We start from the raw sequence: 21,158 nt of genomic DNA, 5'->3' as shown, positions 1-21,158 counted from the left end.
ATTCGTTAAAAGTCTGTCACAATTAAAACTTCACAATATCCCATACTATTTATACCAATTAAATACATAATATGAGTTTGGTGAATCGGTAATAAAGTTTAAATAAAAATTAAAAGTTGCCTTTGCAACAAGATGTTCAAAAAATTTCGCTCGACGATTTTATATAGTAATAACATTTATATATTTGAATAAATTTTATTGTATGATAAATGAAAACTACAAGAATAATAAGAACTGTTAATAAACAAAGACAAAGGAATTTTTAATTGTTATTATTATCAAATTGGGCAATATTTTTGGACGCCTTGTATATTACATTCACTCTATGAAGGGGAAATGAGGAATCAGGATATAGAAAGGGGGAATACCTGGGACCCACCTAAACGATATGAGTGATCACCATCTCGTTTTGGTCAACGAAGTGTACGATTTTAGATCAATCTGTACGAACCCACTGTTCATGGCCGAAGCATACACATAGCTGGGATAATTGTGAAGTTGTTTGGAACATGATTGTGATAAAGGATACCACGCGCAATAAACGATACGAGAAACAATGGATCCTTTTGTGAAAAGCCTCTACCACCAATGCAAGGATGGGGGGATGAAAAAACCGAAACATTCTAAAAAGAAATATTAGTAATTCTTCATTTATAGTTAGGTTCCAGTTGGCAATGAATTAAAAATTTGACTTTTCAACGCAATCTGCATTCATAACCCTAATTGGATTAGTAATAAGTAACTACTAAAAATAAAATTTTTTTTTTCGCGAGGGATTAGGGAAAAGATCCTAACTGAGCGTTTTAGATTAACTTAGCACAATCACTCGAGAACGGATTTCAGAAATTGAGGTAACTTTTAATGAAGCCTTAAATATTCAAGTTATTACTTGTTTGGGTCTTATTCGAAAAGGAAGTGAAACGCAACAAGCAATGTGTTTAGGCCAATTCAAATAGTTTAGCGCCTTCTCTTGATAAAAATACTTAAAAATAAAATTAGCAAGGCGATTTGCCAAGCAAACGATCCGCGAATCAAGACATATACGCCAATTAAAAGTTAAAATATTAAATACAGAAACAATAATGACCATTTGCCGGCGGCGGTGTTTTGTTTTGGAGGGGGCTTTGTACAAAAGATCCGAAACGACTTATAAATAGTCCAATTTAGATAGTTTAACGCATTCTCTTGATAAAAAAAAAATGAAAACTAAATTAGTTATGGCCATCTGTCAAGCAAACAATCCGAGAATCAAGGCATATACGTACGTCATTTTAAATTGTTTAAAGTCTTTCCATGTTAAAATATTAAATACAGAAACAATATTGACCATTTGCCAACATAATACCGTGTTGAAAGGATCCTCAGGCCAAAGAATTAACCTTTGTTGACTCATAATTACCATTAATTTTAATCCGCGGAAGTAACGTGTTCAATTTAAAATAATTGATTTTGTAAATGAATGTTTCCGAAACTAGTTGTCACTGTTAAAAAATACGTAAATTTATGTGATTTCGCAATTGTGATCACATCTGTATAACCGATATGGGTAAAGTAAGGCCCGCGGGCCAAATCCAGGCCGTTGGGTAGTTTAATCTGGCCCGCCTGGTGCTGCCAGAATCAAACTAAAACCAAATTTTGATATTTTAGCTAAAAATAGCTTAGGAAATTTGTTTAATTGCGATTGGGTAAATTTAGTTTTGGCACGAGGCTTATCGTTGCCCTATTTTGCTTTTAAATGTAACTTTTTACGCTGCACTTACATTGGGTGGATAAAATTTGTGGCACCTGGTCCAAAAACCTTGCCCACCCCCGGTGACCAGTCAGCACGGTGACTTAAGTCCCGAGGACGGAAATCTAACCGTTTTGTTTCGTGAAATATAAAAATTCGACTTTCGAGCGATTGAACAGGGGATATCCAAATCGAAAAGAAAAAATTGAAAACCAATCATTTGGCCAAAAGTTCTGATACATTCATTTTATCGTTTATTATTATTCTACTCTCTCTTTTAAAACATTTTATGCAACTGATTTTAAATTGTGAAGAAATTATCACGTATGTAGCATTGGATACTGTAACTATAAAAAATGTTTCATTCTCATTAAAAAGACATCCCAAAACCTAAGATATGGGGATCGACCATACACCACTTAAAGTTAAAAAGCAAAGCGGGTTTCACTTCTCAAAATTTGCTGTCGGGTGTTTAAAATCAAAGAGGAGTTAATACACCCTAGATAGAAAAGTAAGGAACTCACTGGTGTTTCATCAGTTACGAAGTTATTTGCAAATTTAAAAATACAGGTCGATTTCGCGGGAAAAATTTGCAAAATTTATATTCGAATTTCCGATTTGCTTGTTTTGTACTTATGCCGTGCGCTATTCGAGCTTGACCGAATCCGAATTTCAGCGACCATAAATCCGAAATGAACCAATCCCTAGAAGAGCATTCATATTACTTGTTTTCTAGTCAGAAAAAAAAATTCAGTACATTCAAATGCAAACACTCTCAAAGTCTGGCGTTCAACTTTATATGTTGCCCAATGCCTTCTACAGGGCAAAGTCATATCACTTTCCACAGACAGATAATACATCAATGTCAAATATAATTCTCATTTAAATATGTTCCGCAATTATTTATTAATCTAACTACCGCATTATAGCGAGACAACATGTTCACAGCAAGATTAAATCATATAAAAGTATCACCAAATTTGAATAGCCTTGACCGACCCTGAGGGCTAGTTAACAAATTACATTACATGTGAAAACAATTCAATATTTTACTAAGTTTTCGGCGTAAATCAAAATTTTGTTTCATTCAGAGTTATTGGTATTTGATTAAAAAAAAGATGCTTTTACTATAATATTACAGTAATCGTCTTGCACCAAACTTGATTGAAGTTGAATTTAAGAATTTTATAAATTTATTAAGTTACCGATAAATTAATGTCGATTTTTTTAATTTTTTCAGGAAGTTTCTTATTTCTTTTCTTAATATGGCCGATTGATTACATGGTCAGGTATTATTTTTCAAGGGGAAGCGATATTTCTTGTTGAGCAAGACGTGATCGCTTCTTTTTCTCGAAAAAATGTCGTAAATCATGTCCGAAAATTTTAAACGTGAAAATGTTTAATATTTTTTTTTCGCGCAAAGCTGAACAGCTCTATCAATTTAATTGCACAAACAGTAATATAAAATACGATGCGTCTTAGGCCTACGCCATTTGATTGATTTATGAGGCTATGGAGAGGAGCTTAGAGGACGAAAGAATAACAGAGAGAGTGAAAGACACATTTAGTACGTAGTTCCATTTCAGTAAAACTTGAAAAAAAAATTAAAGGTTGGGAAACGAGTGCACGTTTTTCCAACGAATCGTTTTTCTTCTAACTATTAACATTTGGGGAAAGAATAGAATATTTTTTAAGGTGAAATCACACTTTTCAGTAAGTGCTCGTAATGCTTTAAAACATACAAAAAAGACAATATTTGAAATATTTCAAATGCTTTTTTTAAATGCTAATTTCACTTGTACTGGTGAATTAAAAAAATTTTAAATACCTCAATTCGTAAACAGTTGTATCAGTTGTAGACATACTGGCGATGTAAATATAATAACCAGCATTTTCTGAAGAACAATATAAAATGTTTCTTATTTCTCTCTTTCTTATGGGTGATTAAGTAAGTGTCAGGTGTCATTTTTAATGAGAAGTGGAAGAAAGAGTGTCATTTTTTATTAGTAACATTACTTGTTGTAAAACTAGACTGTCGTGATTGCTTGTTTTCTCGAAAAAAAATGTCGTAAATCATGTCCGAATATTTTAAACGTGTGAAAATATTTTTTTACTTCTCAAAGCTGAACAACTCTATCAATTTAATTGCATATAACGTGTTATAAAATAAAGTTCGTCTTAGCACTAAGCCATTTAATTGATTTATAAGGCAATAGATAGAGAGGGTTTAGTGAAGGAAAGAATAACAGAGAGAGTGAAACACACATTTAGTACGTAGTTCTATTTCAGTAAACCTGGAAAAAAAAAATTTGTAAAAAGATATCACGTTTTTGCAACGAATTGATTTTCATCTAGTTATTATCATTTGGGGGTAACTAACAGAATATACTTTGAGGTTAAATTGAACTTTTCAGTGGGCGCCCGTAATCCTTCAAAAAACAAAGAGAAAGTAGAACATATTCCAAACGCAATTTTTATATTTAAAATAACGCTCTTTTGAATATTCCAAAATGCTTTATTTAAAAAATTGAAAAAAAAACGTTTCAAATACATGAATTGGTAAACAGTTGTTTTTTCACCGCGAAACATACTGGCAATGCAAGTATAATAACCGGCATTCCCCTTCACAAGATGAAACTTTTTTATTTTTCTCCGAAATATGGCCGATTGATTACATGACTAGGTATTACTTCTCAATTAAAAGTGGTGCTCGTTGTTGTTTGCTTGTTTTAAACGCGTTAATGTTTAATTTTTTTTTCGCCCAAAGCTGAACAACTCTATCAATAAGTAAGCGCTATTCAAAGTATGTCAAAATATTTTTTTATTCATAAATAGTAATTTCGGACATTCTGGTAAATTAAAAAAAAAAACATTTAAATTTTTTCAATCTGTAAACAGTATCAGTGGCGAAGCGAATATAATAATCGGCTCTTCCCAAGCACAAATAGAAGTTTCCTATTTCTCTTCTGTAGTATGAGAGATTGATTACAGGGTCAGGTGTCATTTTTTATTGGGATGCGATACTTGTTGATAAACTAGCCTGTTGTGATCGCTCGTTTTTCTAGAAAAAAAAATGTCGTAAATCATGTCCGAACACTTTGAACGTGAAAATGTTTATTTCTTTTTTCTCGCTCAAAGCTGAAACAGCTCTATAAGTTTAATTGATTGATTTATGAGGCGATGACCAGGAGAGTTGGTAAAGAAAAGAAAAAAAGAAAGTGGTGGGCACGCACATTGAAAGAAATTATTAAATATTTTAATTCATGTAAAACTTAAAAATATGTTAAAATTTGCAAAAATAGTCCACGTTTTATTCAAGGAATTGATTCGAGGTATACCCTCATCTAATTCGTTTCGTTTGATTTTAACTAAAAAGTTTATTTCGCTAACTAGATGCATCAAAATGAGATCAAACTCGAGTGTAATATTTATTAGCGGTAAAACAATCCAGAGATATAATGCCTAAAGCTTCGATTCTCAAAGTGCTCTATATGGAGCCCCTCGGTTCCTTGAGAGAACCTAGGCGCACAGCGAACTATTCGTTTACTCATTAAAATACTGAATTAGTTAATTTGGTATGTTTTCTTATTTTTATTTTATGGAATTTATTGCGGGGCTCCGTAAATAATAACCTCTCCACGGGCTTCGTAACGCCAAAAGTTTGAGAACTTCCGACTTGAAGCGTAATAATGACAAAATATATCATTTGGCGTTAGTGATATAGATTCAAAGATATATTATTTTGGTTGTATTTTGCGTCTCATAACCGGGCACAATAATTGGTTGTATTTTGCGTCTCATAACCGGGCACAATAATTTCGTGTCATTGTGGATTTGAGATAAAGAATTCAAGGAAAGACTAGCTCATTTGTGTAATTGATGCTTTTTTATCATTAACCCAGTATATAAATTAAATAATAATTATTTCGGCATTTTTAAGATTTGTTAGTCGATAATAGTATATTCTCACGCGTCTAGTTTCAATTAGTCGTACGAAATTCAAGAATTTCTGACAATCGCTGCTTTTTTTATTGTTATCAAAACTTTGTAACATTTAAAAAATTAAAATTATTTGCATCCAATTTTAGTCAATAGTGTAATCTTTTACTAGTTTCATACAAAATGCTGAAATTGGTGATTACTGGAATCGTTCTTCTCTCGCTGTTTGCTGCTCCTTTGTCAGGTAAGAAGTTTAAAATATTGTTTTTGTTCTGTAGAACCCTATAGAGCAGCTCATCACAAAATTTAATTGGCTTAATTGGAGAAACAATGAAAGAAGAGTTTATGCTCATTACTTACTAATAGAATTAACAATGAATTGGCCAATTGAGAATGCAATAAAAGCCAACATAGGATACATAATATCAAGTAAACTTAATATGTAATGAAGTGATGTGCATATATTTAATAATTGTGTTTCTATTTCGTTTCATATCTAATTAATATTCGTCCCTCCTGTGAAAAATACTGCTCGGCGGTTTGGCGCATCGCGCTAAGAGTTAGGAATACGATCGTCACTGCACCTCTGATTACCCGGCGTGGGTTCGCAGGTTCAAATCCCAAGTGGGGTTAATTATGTGCGAGAGGATTGTTGTACTCCTCGCCGCCGTAGGGTGGTTTACGTAGCACTGGTCGGTTACGGCTTCCTCAACCATTAAGTCCAAGCATCTAAAAAGCAAATAACTAATCCCACACCCGACGCGGACTGGTAACCAGACGAGAGGCCGTGGTTCGTCATATGATTAAGCCGTTTTATCGGCACCGGACGAGAGGCCGTGGTTCGTCATATGATTGAGCCGTATTATCGGCTTTTCTCCTCCTCGGGATAAATATGTAAATCCTATATATACAACATAATATAAAGTATATAAATATGTATATACATACCTTATCAGTATATGCAAAAAGTTAAAAATATTTGTTAGAAATTGCCCGGTTTCTTTCCATGTCGGGTATGGGATTAGTTAGATATTTGTTTTCGATAGCATAGACTTGATTTGGTTACGTGAACCACCCTGTTTCTCTGCTTTAATTTCTGTCGTTATCGTACCATCTCGCAAATTAGTACTGACCTAAAACAATTAAATACTAAAACCCACAAGTGAGGATCCAACTCACGATCCCTGGTTTCCAAGACCAGTGCTCTAACCACTCAGCTATGGTGGCGACTGAAACTACCTTTAGAGCAGGACAATAGATTTGATCAATTAACTTTCACTCGTTCGGAGATGATTGATTGGTGGATAAAGCAAAAGCGATTAAAGACAGCATTAAAGCCACCAGCGAGATTCGAACTCGCGACCCCTGCTTTACGAGAGCAGTGCTCTAACCACTGAGCTATGGCGGCTGACATTAGTGGCGCAGCGCTACGTAAATTATATAACATGTTACTAATTTTATTATTCATGGGGATGCCAATGCTTTTTTGTGTCATGATTATGTTGTTAGTCAGGAATAGATGGCGTACTCAATAATACAACAGGTCGGGAGAAAGACGCCGCTAATAGCAACTGTGAGGTATTCCAACTATCGAATATTTGTACAACAACATGCATTACCACTGGGAATATATATTATTTAGTTTCAATTAAACAAATTTTTGGCCAGTGCTGAAAGCCACCAGTGGGGATCGTGAGCCATGAAAACTGGCGTGCACCCCTAAGCTGTATATAAATTGTATGATATGTCATTAACAAGAGAGTTATGCTCAAATATATGGACACGTCACGAGGTGTCGATATTTTTTATTCTGAGATATAAAAAACGAATCTCTTGAAGTCCACAGAAATTTTTGAAATGAGTAAAAGTAATAGCCTTCTGGCGTAGAAATCAATCTTTCACCACTGAAAATTTCAAAGCAATTGGTCCAGTATTCGATGAGAAAAGCGATTTTATTATGACGAAAGAGGAGAAAAACAAGAACAACAACATAATATTGAAACGATCGTTATGTGTACTCAATTACGTGAATAACGGGTTTGACAATGCTGTTGTGTTTGTGTGGTAAATAACTCGTTGGTCGGCAATGAACCTAAACCTCGGTGTTACAACAGTATTACATATAGAGATTTTTTCCTCGTTTTCGTACGGTTTCCAATTTTTTTTTTTTAATATCGAGAAGAGTGATAGTTTTGCCAGTGTCAGCGAGTCAACTTCCGTTGAAGATAATATCAATTCAGCCGCCGATACAATGGCAATATTTAAAAATACGTCATATCTAATCTGGTCCGGGCTTAGAGTTTTACTCATATGAACGCTTGTGAACTCCTCGCCGCCGTAGGGTGGTTTATGTAACACTGGTCGGTTACGGCTTCCTCAACCATTAAGTCCAAGCATCTAATAAGCAAATAACTAATCCCACACCCGACGCGGACTGGTAACCGGACGAGAGGCCGTGGTTCGTCATATGATTAAGCCGTTTTATCGGCACCGGACGAGAGGCCGTGGTTCGTCATATGATTGAGCCGTATTATCGGCTTTTCTCCTCCTCGGGATAAATATGTAAATCCTATATATACAACATAAAATAAAGTATATAAATATGTATATACATACCATATCAGTATATGCAAAAAGTTAAAAATATTTGTTAGAAATTGCCCGGTTTCCATCCCATGTCGGGTATGGGATTAGTTAGATATTTGTTTTCGATAGCATAGACTTGATTTGGTTACGTGAACCACCCTGTTTCTCTGCTTTAATTTCTATCGTTATCGTACCATCTCGCAAATTAGTACTGACCTAAAACAATTAAATACAAAAAGCCGGTTTCCAAGACCAGTGCTCTAACCACTCAGCTATGGTGGCGACTGAAACTACCTTTAGAGCAGGACAATAGATTTGATCAATGAACTTTAACTCGTTCAGAGATGATTGATTGGTGGATAAAGCAAAAGCGATTAAAGACAGCAATAAAGCCACCAGCGAGATTCGAACTCGCGACCCCTGCTTTACGAGAGCAGTGCTCTAACCACTGAGCTATGGCGGCCGACATGTGTCGTGTAGCGCTACATAACTTATATAACATGTTACTAATTTTATTATTCATGGGGATGCCAATGCTTTTTTGTGTCATGATCATGTTGTTAGTCAGTAATAGATGGCGTACTCAATAATACAACAGGTCGGGAGAAAAACGCCGCTAATAGCAACTGTGAGGCATTCCAACTATCGAATATTTGTACAACAACATGCATTACCACTGGGAATATATATTATTTAGTTTCAATTAAACAAACTTTTGGCCAGTGCTGAAAGCCACTAGTAAAGATCGTGAGCCATGACAACTGGCGTGCACCCCTAAGCTGTATATAAATTGTATGATATGTTATTAACAAGAGAGTTATGCTCAAATATATGGACACGTCACGAGGTGTCGATATTTTTTATTCTGAGATTTTTGAAATGAGTAAAAGTAATAGTCTTCTGGCGTAGAAATCAATCTTTCACCACTGAAAATTTCAAAGCAATTGGTCCAGTATTCGATGAGAAAAGCGATTTTATTATGACGAAAGAGGAGAAAAACAAGAACAACAACATAATATTGAAACGATCGTTATGTGTACTCAATTACGTGAATAACGGGTTTGCCAATGCTGTTGTGTTTGTGTGGTAATGTTAATAATGTCTTCTTCAAGCGTTTCTTCATTTTGGTCATGTTTCTTCATTTGTCGAACATAGCTTGCGTTTCTACACTTCACTCGGAAATGATTTCTACCATTGCACGAATGACAAGTTTTTCCATAGGCGGGACAAAAGGATATCCCGAACTTGTGCCTGCGTCCACAAAATTTGCATTCTTGGTATGCATTTGGAATACGCTTGTTTTTCGAAGCTCTGTTCGTATTTCGGTATTGTCTATTTTTAGTCGACAAAATTCGTTGCTCGCTTTCTGAAGTTGCACGAATCTCCGTCGCTTGCTTTTCTGACATTTCATATGTTTGGCAAATCTTTATGGCTTTTGACATATTGAGATCAGTCTCCCGCAGCAGAATTTCTTGTAATTTACCGCTTACTGAAAATACGATTTTATCTCTGATCATTCGGTCTTTGTTTTCGAAATTACAGGAATCGGCTTTACTACGGAGTTCAACGAGAAATGTATCAAAATTATCTTTGTACTGTATACTGAAAAAGCGAAAAGTCTCCATCACCTCATTCTTCCGAGGATTACAGTGTTCAGCCATTTTCTGTAGTAGAACTTTAGGGTCATTTTCGTCCTCTGTATCACTGTATACAAAGTGTTCGGCAGCTTCAATCATTTGAGCACCTGCGCAATAAAAGATTATTGCCTTCTGTTCTTCCTTTGACTTGCTAGTAGAACCGTTGGCTAGCATGAAAATATCAATCTGTCTCTTCCATTTCTTAAATGTTTCTGATAAATTTTCATCATGCAGATCAAGAGTCGACGGTAAGCGAATTTCAGATACCGCTGCCACCATGTTAATAATGTCTTGGTTATATGTTAAGTTCTACACCCAAGCTATTATAGAATAAGTGTTCAACTGAATACGCTTACACTTCTTTATTACACCAGCATAACACACAACATAAGATGTTTACAGCAACAGAACATACTAGCGAGTGACGCAACTGCGACACGTTAGCACAAGACAGATAGCACAATCAATTATTAGGGACGTTACTCGACAAGGCATTATTAGCCATCATCAACAGGTAAATAACTCGTTGGTCGGCAATGAACCTAAACCTCGGTGTTACAACAATATTACATATAGAGATTTTTTCCTCGTTTTCGTACGGTTTCCGATTTTTTTTTCGAGAAGAGTGATAGTTTTGCCAGTGTCAGCGACTCAACTTCCGTTGAAGATAATATCGATTCAGTCGCCGATACAATGGCAATAATTAAAAATACGTCATATCTAATTTGGTGCCCGGGCTTAGAGTTTTACTTATATGAACGCTCCTGAACATCTGCAGGAAGTTAAAAATATTTCTTAGAAATTGTTGACACCAGACCGGCGGAGTTCGGATCATATTTTTACAAAGCACATTTAAATGAGAACATAGTAAATGGGGCTGTGAACGTGGAAATTTGGTCGTCCACTAAATATTGCGTTTTGCATTTGTACTGACAATGAACTGCCAGATGAATATTTCTTTCGATGAATATCGTTAACGATTCTCTCGGATTGTAATTAACTTTGCACGTAACATCTCGCGAAGAAAGCATAAACGACAAAATATTGGATAAGAAAAGCCACCAGTGAGGATCGAACTCACGACCCCTGGTTTACAAGACCAGTGCTCTAACCACTGAGCTATGGCGGCTGACGAGTCTTATAAATCGCTACATAAATCATATAATACGTTATTACCGTAATTATGTTAATTACGGGGTTGTCGGTAATTTGTTCATGTGTAAAATAGTCGTCGGTCAGTAACTACTACGCTTATTAGATTATATAATGTAAAATAATAAGTAAAAGTAACATGATCTCTTTCAACGAAATAGTAAGTATATTTGTGAGCTTTCGTTAGATCATGGTCTAACTTCTTCAAACAATATAAGATATAACTGTAAATATAAAGATCACAAGAATTTAATTTATTTTAAAATTAAGTTTTACTTACTTACTATTTCGTTAAAAGAGATCATGTTATTTTTACTTATCACTCCAATACTATCTCGTTCAAGCATCCTTGTGGTGAGTGCCACATACGGATCCGAAGTAGAAAGTAAACAAGGAGAAAGGACCTGCAGTTCAATACACAATATCCAAGTTCCCTTAATGTAAAATAGGTTACAAATTATGAGACTATGAGATGTTGCCATTGATTACTTTGTGTCAAAAATAGTTCGATTGTAGCACAATTGTTGTATTTAGTCTATTTTTGAGAACGAAATACTAATTACTTAATGAGCGTTATTCGTTAATGAGCGTTTTCCTGGTGCCCGAGATTAGAGTTTTACTCATATGAACGCTCCTGATACATGATTTCGTAAATTTAGTAGCAAATAGCGGAGTTCTTGATACTTAGTCAAGGTAATTCTATCTTTATGTCGCCCTCCGTCAGAATCATGGTCATGTATAGATAATGTAAATTGTAAATTGTTCACATTATGTACAAAGACACAAAGGCGAACGTACTCTAAAATAATATTTTAGCATCATGGCGTGTAGGAATTGAAATTTACTTATATTTGACCTGGTATTTATAAGTTGGAAGATCAACTCATCTAGCTATAAACTTTGAAGTAATAGTAAAAGCCACCAGTGAGGATCGAACTCACGACCCCTGGTTTACAAGACCAGTGCTCTAACCACTGAGCTATGGCGGCCGACATGAAAGGAACATTATGATAGGTATAAAGTCTGTAAGATATTTATCGTGTTTGGTCTATTTCAGACAAAGAAGGTATTTACTTAATAGGCGATATATATCAACGACTATTTCAATACTCAGAACTGAACTGAGTAAATACAATTTTAGCTTACAATGCTCTATCACCTAGCCATATGCCTAGCTCATGGGTTCCCAAGCTTTTTCCAGGACGACCCCAAAGACAACTTTCAAGTGTTCAGTTCGACCTCAGGTCTATATACCGGTATATATATTTTATGAAACTTTAGAGCTTTTTTCACTGGACTTTTGAGTTTGGTCATGTAGTGGTATTAAGTAAAATAAGCCAAAACCAAACAGTGATGTCACAATAAATACCTACATTTTCTATAGCATAAGCATAGAGCGATGCTAATGGGCCTGTTTTACAGTGAGCTATGGTACAAACTGCTAAATTTAACATGGTTTGTCAAATCTTAGATGTTTTGTACATCCATCCTCTATCATACCTCAGCGACCCCACCGACCCCATGATCTGTTTGCGACCCTACCTACTTATCACTCCGACCCAATTTGGGGTCGCGACCCCTAGTTTGGGAACCCCTGCCCTAGCTAGTAGGTTATGGAACATATTCAAGTTTGGCAAATTGTCCGAAAACGTTTACAACCTCGTCGCGAAGATGTCGCATCCAAACGGTACAGAAAGTTAGAAAGGGGACTTTACTTTTTCTGTAGTTTTATGCGTTCTCGATGATAGAAAAAGCATAAATTCTCGCATGTGAACTTCGGATTCAACCACTGACGAGATTATGGCACCAATCAATAATAGTCAAATTTTGAATATTTCCTTGAGCCCTGTTAAGAGTTTTCACCCATATGAACGCTCTCGATACTTAATATCTACATTTTTTTTAAAGTAACGGAATCGCGATGATCCTATCTTTGATGTATCGTGAAATTCATTGAAATTTGGTCCCTCGCATTCAGAGTGCAAGATATTCAATTGAAATATAAACATGACAATATTAATTGTTTACATCATATAAATATATATATACAAATGCGAACGTACTCACAAAAACGGCTATTTAGCAGCATAGCGTGTATGAATTGAAAATTACCATATTTCACGTGGTATTTATAAGATGAAAGTTATCCAGATGCAAACTCCAAAGCAATAGTAGAAGCCACCAGTGAGGATCGAACTCACGACCCCTGGTTTACAAGACCAGTGCTCTAACCACTGAGCTATGGCGGCCGATGGAGTACGGAAATATTGCCGTTGGGTATAAAGTTTGCATGATAATTGACCTATTTGTTCCATTTTAAACAATGAAGGCACTCAAATACTTAATAGGCGATACATACCAACGATTATCATTAGAATACTCAGAACGGACAACAGAACAAAGCAACTACAATCCCGGCGTACAATGCTCGTCCGATAAAGTTAAATACATGTTCGTAAAAATTATAAAAGCTGTGCGATATAATGCTGTTAGTGAGATTCGAACTCACGCTCCCTGGTTTACGAGAACAGTGCTCTGACCTCTGAGTTATGGCAACTGTCGATTTCAGGCCTGATGCATAATGAGTTACAATATCTAATTAGGACAAACTTGGTAATTATCTCGAGAACGTTTATTTGGGCACTTTGACATGAAACAAGACAACACCAAACGGAAAAACAAAATGTAGTGGACCTGGAGGATGGGCATAACTTAAGGACAAAGTTAAAAGACGTACGCGCCCGTCCATCATAAACAGTTAAAAAACAATAACTTTTAAATGCAAAACAATGAAAACTTAAGCAAACTGTCTTCTTGCTTTTTCTCAAACGAACGTTACGATACTGATTGGTTGATTATGATTAGGTAGGTCTACTGATTTATTTGAAACAAAAACATGTTCGAAATATTGGAATTATTTTGTATCATCGGTTTATTGCTTGTAACTGTATTTACTTCCGTCGCAGTATTGAAGGTCCAAAGCTGTGAAGGCGATTCTCAGATGTCCGCATGAAAATAAATATATATATATAGCTATTTGAACTATCTTAATATGAATGTGGCGATATAAATTATCTTACATTCCCGTCATCAAACGGCGGGAGCGCCGTTATATTTTGCAAAGCTTAAATTTGATAACGATCACGCGCTACAAGATGGGACGCCACAATCGAAATATTAACTCATTGTAAACGCCAATTGAAATGAATCCCGAAATTTTGACTAAATATTGGGAACATGGTTCAAATTCTAATAATGGATGATATGAGTATCACCTATTACTACTCTATTCATTTTGCTAGTAGACTTTACTCGGAGTCTAGATAATTCCACCTAGAGCAGGGGTGGGCAACATACGGCCGCGCGCCGGATCACCGCACTGTTAGTGCGAGCTGGTGAAATTGCCTTAGTGAACAAACAATTGCGTTAGCACACTTGTTAAACAAAAAATACAAGTTCAAAGCAGAGAGCGCTGTAAACATTCCCCACTACTGTTATCAGTTATATTTATATTCTAAATATAAATAGATTTTAGAAATTAAATTTTATATTAAGTTTTATTGATTAGGAATATCCCGAGAAACGTAAAGTTGACAGAGAGTGTCCAGCATTTAACAAAGATTGGATACCGAAGTATTTTTTGTAATAATCCCGCCCGCCGAAAACTTCATTTTCTCACATCTGGCCCGCCGACTAGAGAAGTTGCCCACCTCTGACCTAGAGGCTCCATACAAACAGCAGTGTGTAATTGTAACAACATGGTTTTTAATACAAACAAAACTTTTATTTTTAGCTCTGAAATGTCTCGAATGTTCTGGGGTTTCGTCTGACGAGGAATGCCGAGCAAAAGGAAAGATTAGACAATGTAGATTCAACGAGGTTTGTAATATTTTTAGTATGATATCGCTTTAAAGCAGGGGTCGTCAACCTACGGCACGCGGGCCGGATCTGGTCCGCGGAGCAATATAATCCGGCCCGCGACGCTTCACTGAATTATGGTAACAAATTATAGCTGTTTTGTTGATTATATTCTTTACGCAAAAGAATTTACGTGTAAACTAAATTATATTATAACGTAACAAATATGTAATTCACAATTATTCGTTTAATGAGCCTATAATTTACTTATAATTTAGACAAATGGCAACAAAACGCAGAAAAGTTGATGCTAAGTGTAAATGGTTTATTGGCGCAAAAAAAATTTAGTTGGTTTGTCTTCGCTCGCTGTTTAAAATTTAACTTCTGAGCTGTGTGATAAAATGTGATTCATCGGTCATTCATTCGATTTTTACCTTTCTGAAAATATGGGCGGCCCGCCAATGACTTGCAACCTTCACTTTTGGCCCGCGAGCGACAAAAGGTTGCCGACCCCTGCTTTAAAGCCTCCACACAGGTTTAGTAGATCTGCGTGAACGCACAGCCTCAAGATGGCGCCGCAAGGCAATAATTTCCATGTTTTGAGAATCTGGGAATTCCCCTCTGTTATTGCAGTTGTTGAATGTTTACGACAACAAGTAGAATTGAGGGAAAAATTTTAATATTAATTTAAGAGCCTGTATGTAGATTAGTAGAGAAGTACTGGTACTCTCAATCATTCCTTCAAGCCAACAAGCTAAGGTGTATGAAATTGAGCAATTGTATGGTAACTTTGACAACAAAGTAAGTCTCTGTATACGGTACCGTAGCGTTTTCTCATAAATTGTGTAGACTACAATTTCTTTACTAGTTCAGTAGTTGGGTAAAATTAATTTGACTTTGACTCTGCAATAATTGCTTTTGTTTGCTTTACAGGATGCTTGTGAAATTGAGCTGCGTCGACATGAGGGCTGGGGTCACACTTTGAAGATTTACAAACATTGTAAGCAGTCCAAGGCATGCGATGATAACCATGTACAGGTAAGTTTTGCTTACTTGTATGCCTTGTATGGGACTTTTGCAAGTTGTCCCAACAACATGGAAATCAACACTGTTTGCCATTTTACTCAATTTCTTTTGCTATGTAAAAATCATTGTCTTGGGCGGTTGATCGTGTTTTGGGTGTAGCTTTGTGCGTGACAAAAGAGTTACAATATTTTTATTTATCTTAGCTAAATGAAATGATTTATCTAAATTTGAGTGGTTTGCCAAGTTTAAAAAGTAAAAAGGATTGGTTATATTGGAATAAAATTTCCTATATGTTGATAGGATAGGATAGGATTTACATATTTATCCCGGGGGAGAGGAAAGTCGATAGGACGGCTTCTCCATATGGCGAACCACGGCCTCTCGTCCGGTTACCATTCCAAGTCGGGTATGGGATTAGTTATATTGTTTGTTTTCGGAAGCATGGACATGGTGGCGGAGAAAGCCGTAAACGACCAGCAATTACGTGAACCACCCAACGACGGCGAGGAGTCCAGCAATCCACTCGCACATAACCATCCATGCATGGGATTCGAACCTGCGAATTCATGCAGACTAATTAGAGGTGCGGTGGCGAGCGTATTCCTAACGCTTAGCCCGTTGAGCCACACCGCCGCGCAACAATAGCTTCACACATTGTATGAATCTCTGTTAGTCTTTTAAGTCTCTGTTTAATCTTATATTTGCCTGGGGCAAAATAACTTGTTCATTAATAGAACTGTTTTCTGTTTGATCTCCTGATTCTGAGCTTTCTTAAACTTAAATTTTTGCTTATTCGAAACTTTCTACCGATAAAAATAAATAAATGAATTTGTCCATTTTAGAACCCCAGGGCAGCTTGGATGCCAAGTCAATGCAATCCTGAATCATTCAACTCAGTTTGTAGATGCTGCTGTTACGAGGATGAGTGCAATGTAGCAAGAGATAGTTGCTTTGGTGAGTAAGCGCGTGTATCTGCTATAGTAATTGGTCATTTATTCAAATTCAAAAAATGTGTAGAAGTTCTAGGAAAGGGATTATATCTATGCAATCTCAGTAAATTTAATTCCCAAAAATTGTCTTAAAAATTGTTGTCGACTCTTTGTTATTCACAAATTAATGAAGGAAATTTGTAATACAGTAAAGTAAATGTACAATAAAGAGATCGCAACACAACGAGCGACTCTTATTCAAAGCTTTCGCTCCGAACAAGCTGCCACTGATATTCTTCGATATGTCCACAATGACAATACAAATAGGTCTATCGAGCGCCTTGCCATCGCACCGTCCCTGGTGAGAACTTCTATTTCCTCTTTGTGTTTGACTTCTCTGGGAAGAATTCCGATTTCATTAGTGAATTGTTCAATACTCTGAGCACCTCATGCTACCATTAATCACAAATTTATATAACATATCCAAAAAAATGAAGAGAACTGTATTTCCATTTCAAATTTGAATCCAGCCATCAATAGAAACAGTTCTCTTTGTCAAAGTAGCATGCTGGGCCCTTTCTTTCTCATATAAGTCATAGTACAAAATCAAATATATTCCTCACTTCATTCCCCCCATGAAACTATATTACTCTATTGTGATCCTAATACAATTAGGGCAATCCATGACATGGAAGCAATGGTTCTTTTTATAAAATATTAGCCTTAATTAAATAGTACTTTTATACATTTATTTTCTTCTGGCAAAAATGCAATCATGACAGGCTTTGTTGAAATGCTTTTCTTTAAGTTTATTTTTCCTTTAATTTTTACCACATTTGGCCTCAATTTTATGAATAAAACAAGAATACCTGAGAATTCGACACTCGAACTGAAGTATTTCAACAAAATCTGTATGGTTCACATTTTTACTGAAATAGATATATTCTATCAAAGACTCTACTAGCACCCTTGAGTGACGCATATCATATAGGCATGAGAATCGCAAACTTATCTCTTATACTTCGCCCATTCATACTATATGGTCTCACCACTCAAGGGCGCTGTATTTGCGCCTAAATTTTGATTTCATTGTTATGTATATGTTTATTTGGTGTTGTGTTGTCTCTATTTTATATATTGTCTTGTCTTATAAACTCCCCTGTATAAACAGTTTTGTATACTCCACCCTTACCATCCTCACCACACCAAACGACCCATTGCCCCACCTTGCACAACTGTCTATATAAGGGAGCATATTATACATATTTAATCTAATGTTTTTTGTTTCATATTTGTCAAAAGGGGTGTATGCCGCACATTTGTGTTTTAGGCCAGTACGGTCTTGTGCATGCATCCCGTCTTAAATAATAATAATCGTTCATTTATTTTTTTATCACTATTACCAGACGAATAAACATACATACATACATAAGTAACGGAGAAATGGAAATGATTATATTTATATCGTTTCAACAGGTACACCTGGCTGTGGCCGTTTACCAAGTTATGTGCATCATGGTTCTATCTCATGTACAAACGGAAGAAACTACGGAAGTTCATGCACGTAAGTTATTAGTATTGAGACATCCAAGAATAACTAAATTGGGACCTCCAAAAGTATGTGCACCAAGATGGCGCACAACCTGAACATAGTATGTGTACCAGGTTAGGGTTCAGAGTGTGCGCCATCTTGGTTCACATACTTCGGGAGCACCCTAAATTGGTTTAAATCACACATGAGCCATGGGGCAGGCCAAATGTTAATTAAATGTGAATTATAATACGCGATGTTGGTTTGTTAACTGCCAAAGGCCCGCTCATCAATAATAACAGTACTCCGACAATCAATATTTTAGAACAGGGGTATTCAACCTGCGGTCCGCGGGCAAATGCGGCTCGCAATGAAAAATCGTGCGGCCCATGGAAGGGTGCCATTTTATTCCAAAATGTAGAACTCATAAATTTCTTAATTACTTCTGCAAAAATAAAGAAAATTTATTCAACACTCAAACTTCTGTTAGTGTATGATTGTACCCAATAGTTTCAGTGATCTAGGACCTACTTTGTATAATGTCATGTTCTCAATAGAATAAGTTTTGAATGACTCAAGTTTTATTTTTGTGTACCCTGTACTATTGGTAAATTCATGAAATATAGTCCGTCGGTCTTTGGAGAACAGGGTGATTCAAACATTTCAAATTTCAAACTAATAACACCAGGCAAAAATGATAATGCTTTAACTATATTTTTTTACATCTGGATGAATGTGGCCACATAAGCTTTTGTCGAAATGGAAAATATCCTTTGATCAGTGGTTGATTGTACGGAATATTCCCTGACCTTGTGGAATCATCATAAAAAAATAGTGAATTGTTGTTTGTTATCATTCCAACCTTGTTTCTTCAGCGTCTCTTGCAATTCAAATTCTCGAATGAGTGGAATAGCAACAACATATTGTAGACATGATGGATACTGGAGCTACCCTGTGCCCCAATGTCTCGGTAAGTATGAGAAATTGAACAAATTGCAGAAAGTCGAAAAAAATAATCAAAGACTACAGTAACTCACAAAAACTGCACATTTAATGTGTTTCTGATTGTACAAATTTTTGTTATCTATCAGGAGTGCTGAAATCACATTTAAAATGTATTTATCCATATTTGCAAAATAAACGTCAGAGTTAACATTTGACACAGAAGCATGTTCTCTGGCACACCTGAAATGCCTCTTTTTTACTTGAAATTTTATCATAAACAAGATGGATATCTCTCACATGCTGTAGTAGTAGTGCAAGCAACATTTATCTCAGTATTTATTTGCTCATATTGGACTTGCATGGGACATCAAAACATTTTTACCGATACATGTCATTAAAATCACCGAAAATGACTTCAGAGTTGTAATCAGTGGGTTGACATTGATATATACATTGTTCTGTTACAGATGTTCAATGTCCACCAAGAAGAGCCCTCGTTAATGGATGGTACATATGCACAAACAACCATATGAGTGGTAGCGCATGCTCGTAAGTTCAAAATGTTTAAATGTTCTCTTCATATTTTACAAGATATTTTTGTATTATTCGCACCGCCATTGCCTTATTCATTTTCTATTGTTGAATTAGTTGCCTTTTTACTCTACACATAGACTTCCGGTATATACGGTATATATATATATATACAATTTTTATGAAGATGTCATTGTGGGATGAAATGGAGTGTCCACAAGAAAAGAATAAATAACATTTTAAAACTTTTGAAATGTTGCATGTGTACAACAAATACAAATGTTTATCTTTTCTGTTCATGGCACATACTTTTCAGGCAGAGCGTATTTCTGACTGTTTTATATATTTTAGGGCTCGATGTCGACCAGGGTTCCGATTGACTGGCCCCATCAGAAGCAGTTGTATGAATACTGGAAGATGGAATTACTACAGAGAACCAAGATGCATTCGTAAGTTTTGCATGAAAAAGTTATATAAGTAATATAATTAATATATATAAGAATTGATCTTTTATATAAGAATGTTGCTTATAATTTCTTGCTTTATATGGAAATAAGGTGTTCTATGGCAAACAGTGCCTGTCTCACTCATGAGTACTGAGTTAGAAGTCACACTTTGTGTATTAAAAACTGTGTTCCCATGAAAAATAAAATAAAGCGAAATTTTTGGATGAAATATCAGATCTCATAGGATTCATAGAAAATTTAGGAATAAATCAAAGCAATAGCTTTCTAGCAAATAATACAATCTTTGAACACTGGAAATTTCAAAGCAATTGGTCCATTAGTGAATGAGAAAAGAGAATTTTTCACAGGGTAACAAGAATAAAAATAAGGACCACCAGAAGTATGTGCATCAATATGGCGCACAACCTGAAAATAGTATGTGTATCAGGTTAGGTTTCAGGTTGTGCGCCATCTTGGTGCAAAAATAATAATAATAACAAAACGATCAATAGGTCCACTTTGTGTCCAATAATAGAACTGCACTAGCATTTGGTAAAACTGGAATTTCGAGGATGCAGTCTAACTCCGGGTTTCTCAAACTTTTTGGGCCATTGCCCCTGTTTGTGAGTCTTATTTTTGATAGCCCCGATCCTATGTCGTATCAATTTATGTGCCTAACCGACCGGGATAGATAACGTTTCCTGTAACAAAATAAAACTTATTAAAGTTCGAATCAATACATACTAACGTTGAATACTGGCAGGCTAAAAGCAATTCAATAAGATCATACCCTATCTGTATATGTTTTAGACTCTTTTCATATTGTTGCAGACCCCCTGTGCAGTCAGT

At 35.7% G+C, this 21,158-nt stretch overlaps 1 protein-coding gene and 5 non-coding genes across 6 annotated transcripts in view; 1 reads left to right on the top strand and 5 right to left on the bottom strand.

The window, feature by feature from the left end:
• The first annotated feature begins 5,782 nt into the window (after nucleotides 1–5,782).
• The window catches only part of LOC120333291 (P-selectin-like), a 35,721-nt gene continuing 20,345 nt past the window's right edge, over nucleotides 5,783–21,158 (top strand). The window contains exons 1-8 of the mRNA XM_039400687.2: nucleotides 5,783–5,912; nucleotides 14,837–14,922; nucleotides 15,835–15,939; nucleotides 16,770–16,881; nucleotides 18,333–18,420; nucleotides 19,263–19,357; nucleotides 19,800–19,881; nucleotides 20,215–20,312. Of these exons, the coding sequence (XP_039256621.2) occupies nucleotides 5,852–5,912; nucleotides 14,837–14,922; nucleotides 15,835–15,939; nucleotides 16,770–16,881; nucleotides 18,333–18,420; nucleotides 19,263–19,357; nucleotides 19,800–19,881; nucleotides 20,215–20,312 (727 nt within the window). The 5' untranslated portion in view covers nucleotides 5,783–5,851. The remainder of the gene's footprint in view (nucleotides 5,913–14,836; nucleotides 14,923–15,834; nucleotides 15,940–16,769; nucleotides 16,882–18,332; nucleotides 18,421–19,262; nucleotides 19,358–19,799; nucleotides 19,882–20,214; nucleotides 20,313–21,158) is intronic.
• Nucleotides 7,004–7,076, bottom strand: Trnat-cgu (transfer RNA threonine (anticodon CGU)). Its single transcript has one exon. It is a non-coding gene; the product is annotated as a tRNA-Thr (tRNA).
• Nucleotides 8,645–8,717, bottom strand: Trnat-cgu (transfer RNA threonine (anticodon CGU)). Its single transcript has one exon. It is a non-coding gene; the product is annotated as a tRNA-Thr (tRNA).
• Nucleotides 10,948–11,020, bottom strand: Trnat-ugu (transfer RNA threonine (anticodon UGU)). The gene has a single exon. It is a non-coding gene; the product is annotated as a tRNA-Thr (tRNA).
• Trnat-ugu (transfer RNA threonine (anticodon UGU)) lies at nucleotides 11,960–12,032 on the bottom strand. Its single transcript has one exon. It is a non-coding gene; the product is annotated as a tRNA-Thr (tRNA).
• Trnat-ugu (transfer RNA threonine (anticodon UGU)) lies at nucleotides 13,220–13,292 on the bottom strand. Its single transcript has one exon. It is a non-coding gene; the product is annotated as a tRNA-Thr (tRNA).

This window comes from Styela clava, chromosome 13 (assembly GCF_964204865.1).
Source record: "Styela clava chromosome 13, kaStyClav1.hap1.2, whole genome shotgun sequence".
NCBI classification, from domain to species: domain Eukaryota; kingdom Metazoa; phylum Chordata; class Ascidiacea; order Stolidobranchia; family Styelidae; genus Styela; species Styela clava.
The sequence above is the reverse complement of the archived record's forward strand: the minus strand, read 5'-3'. Positions and strand labels throughout refer to the sequence as shown.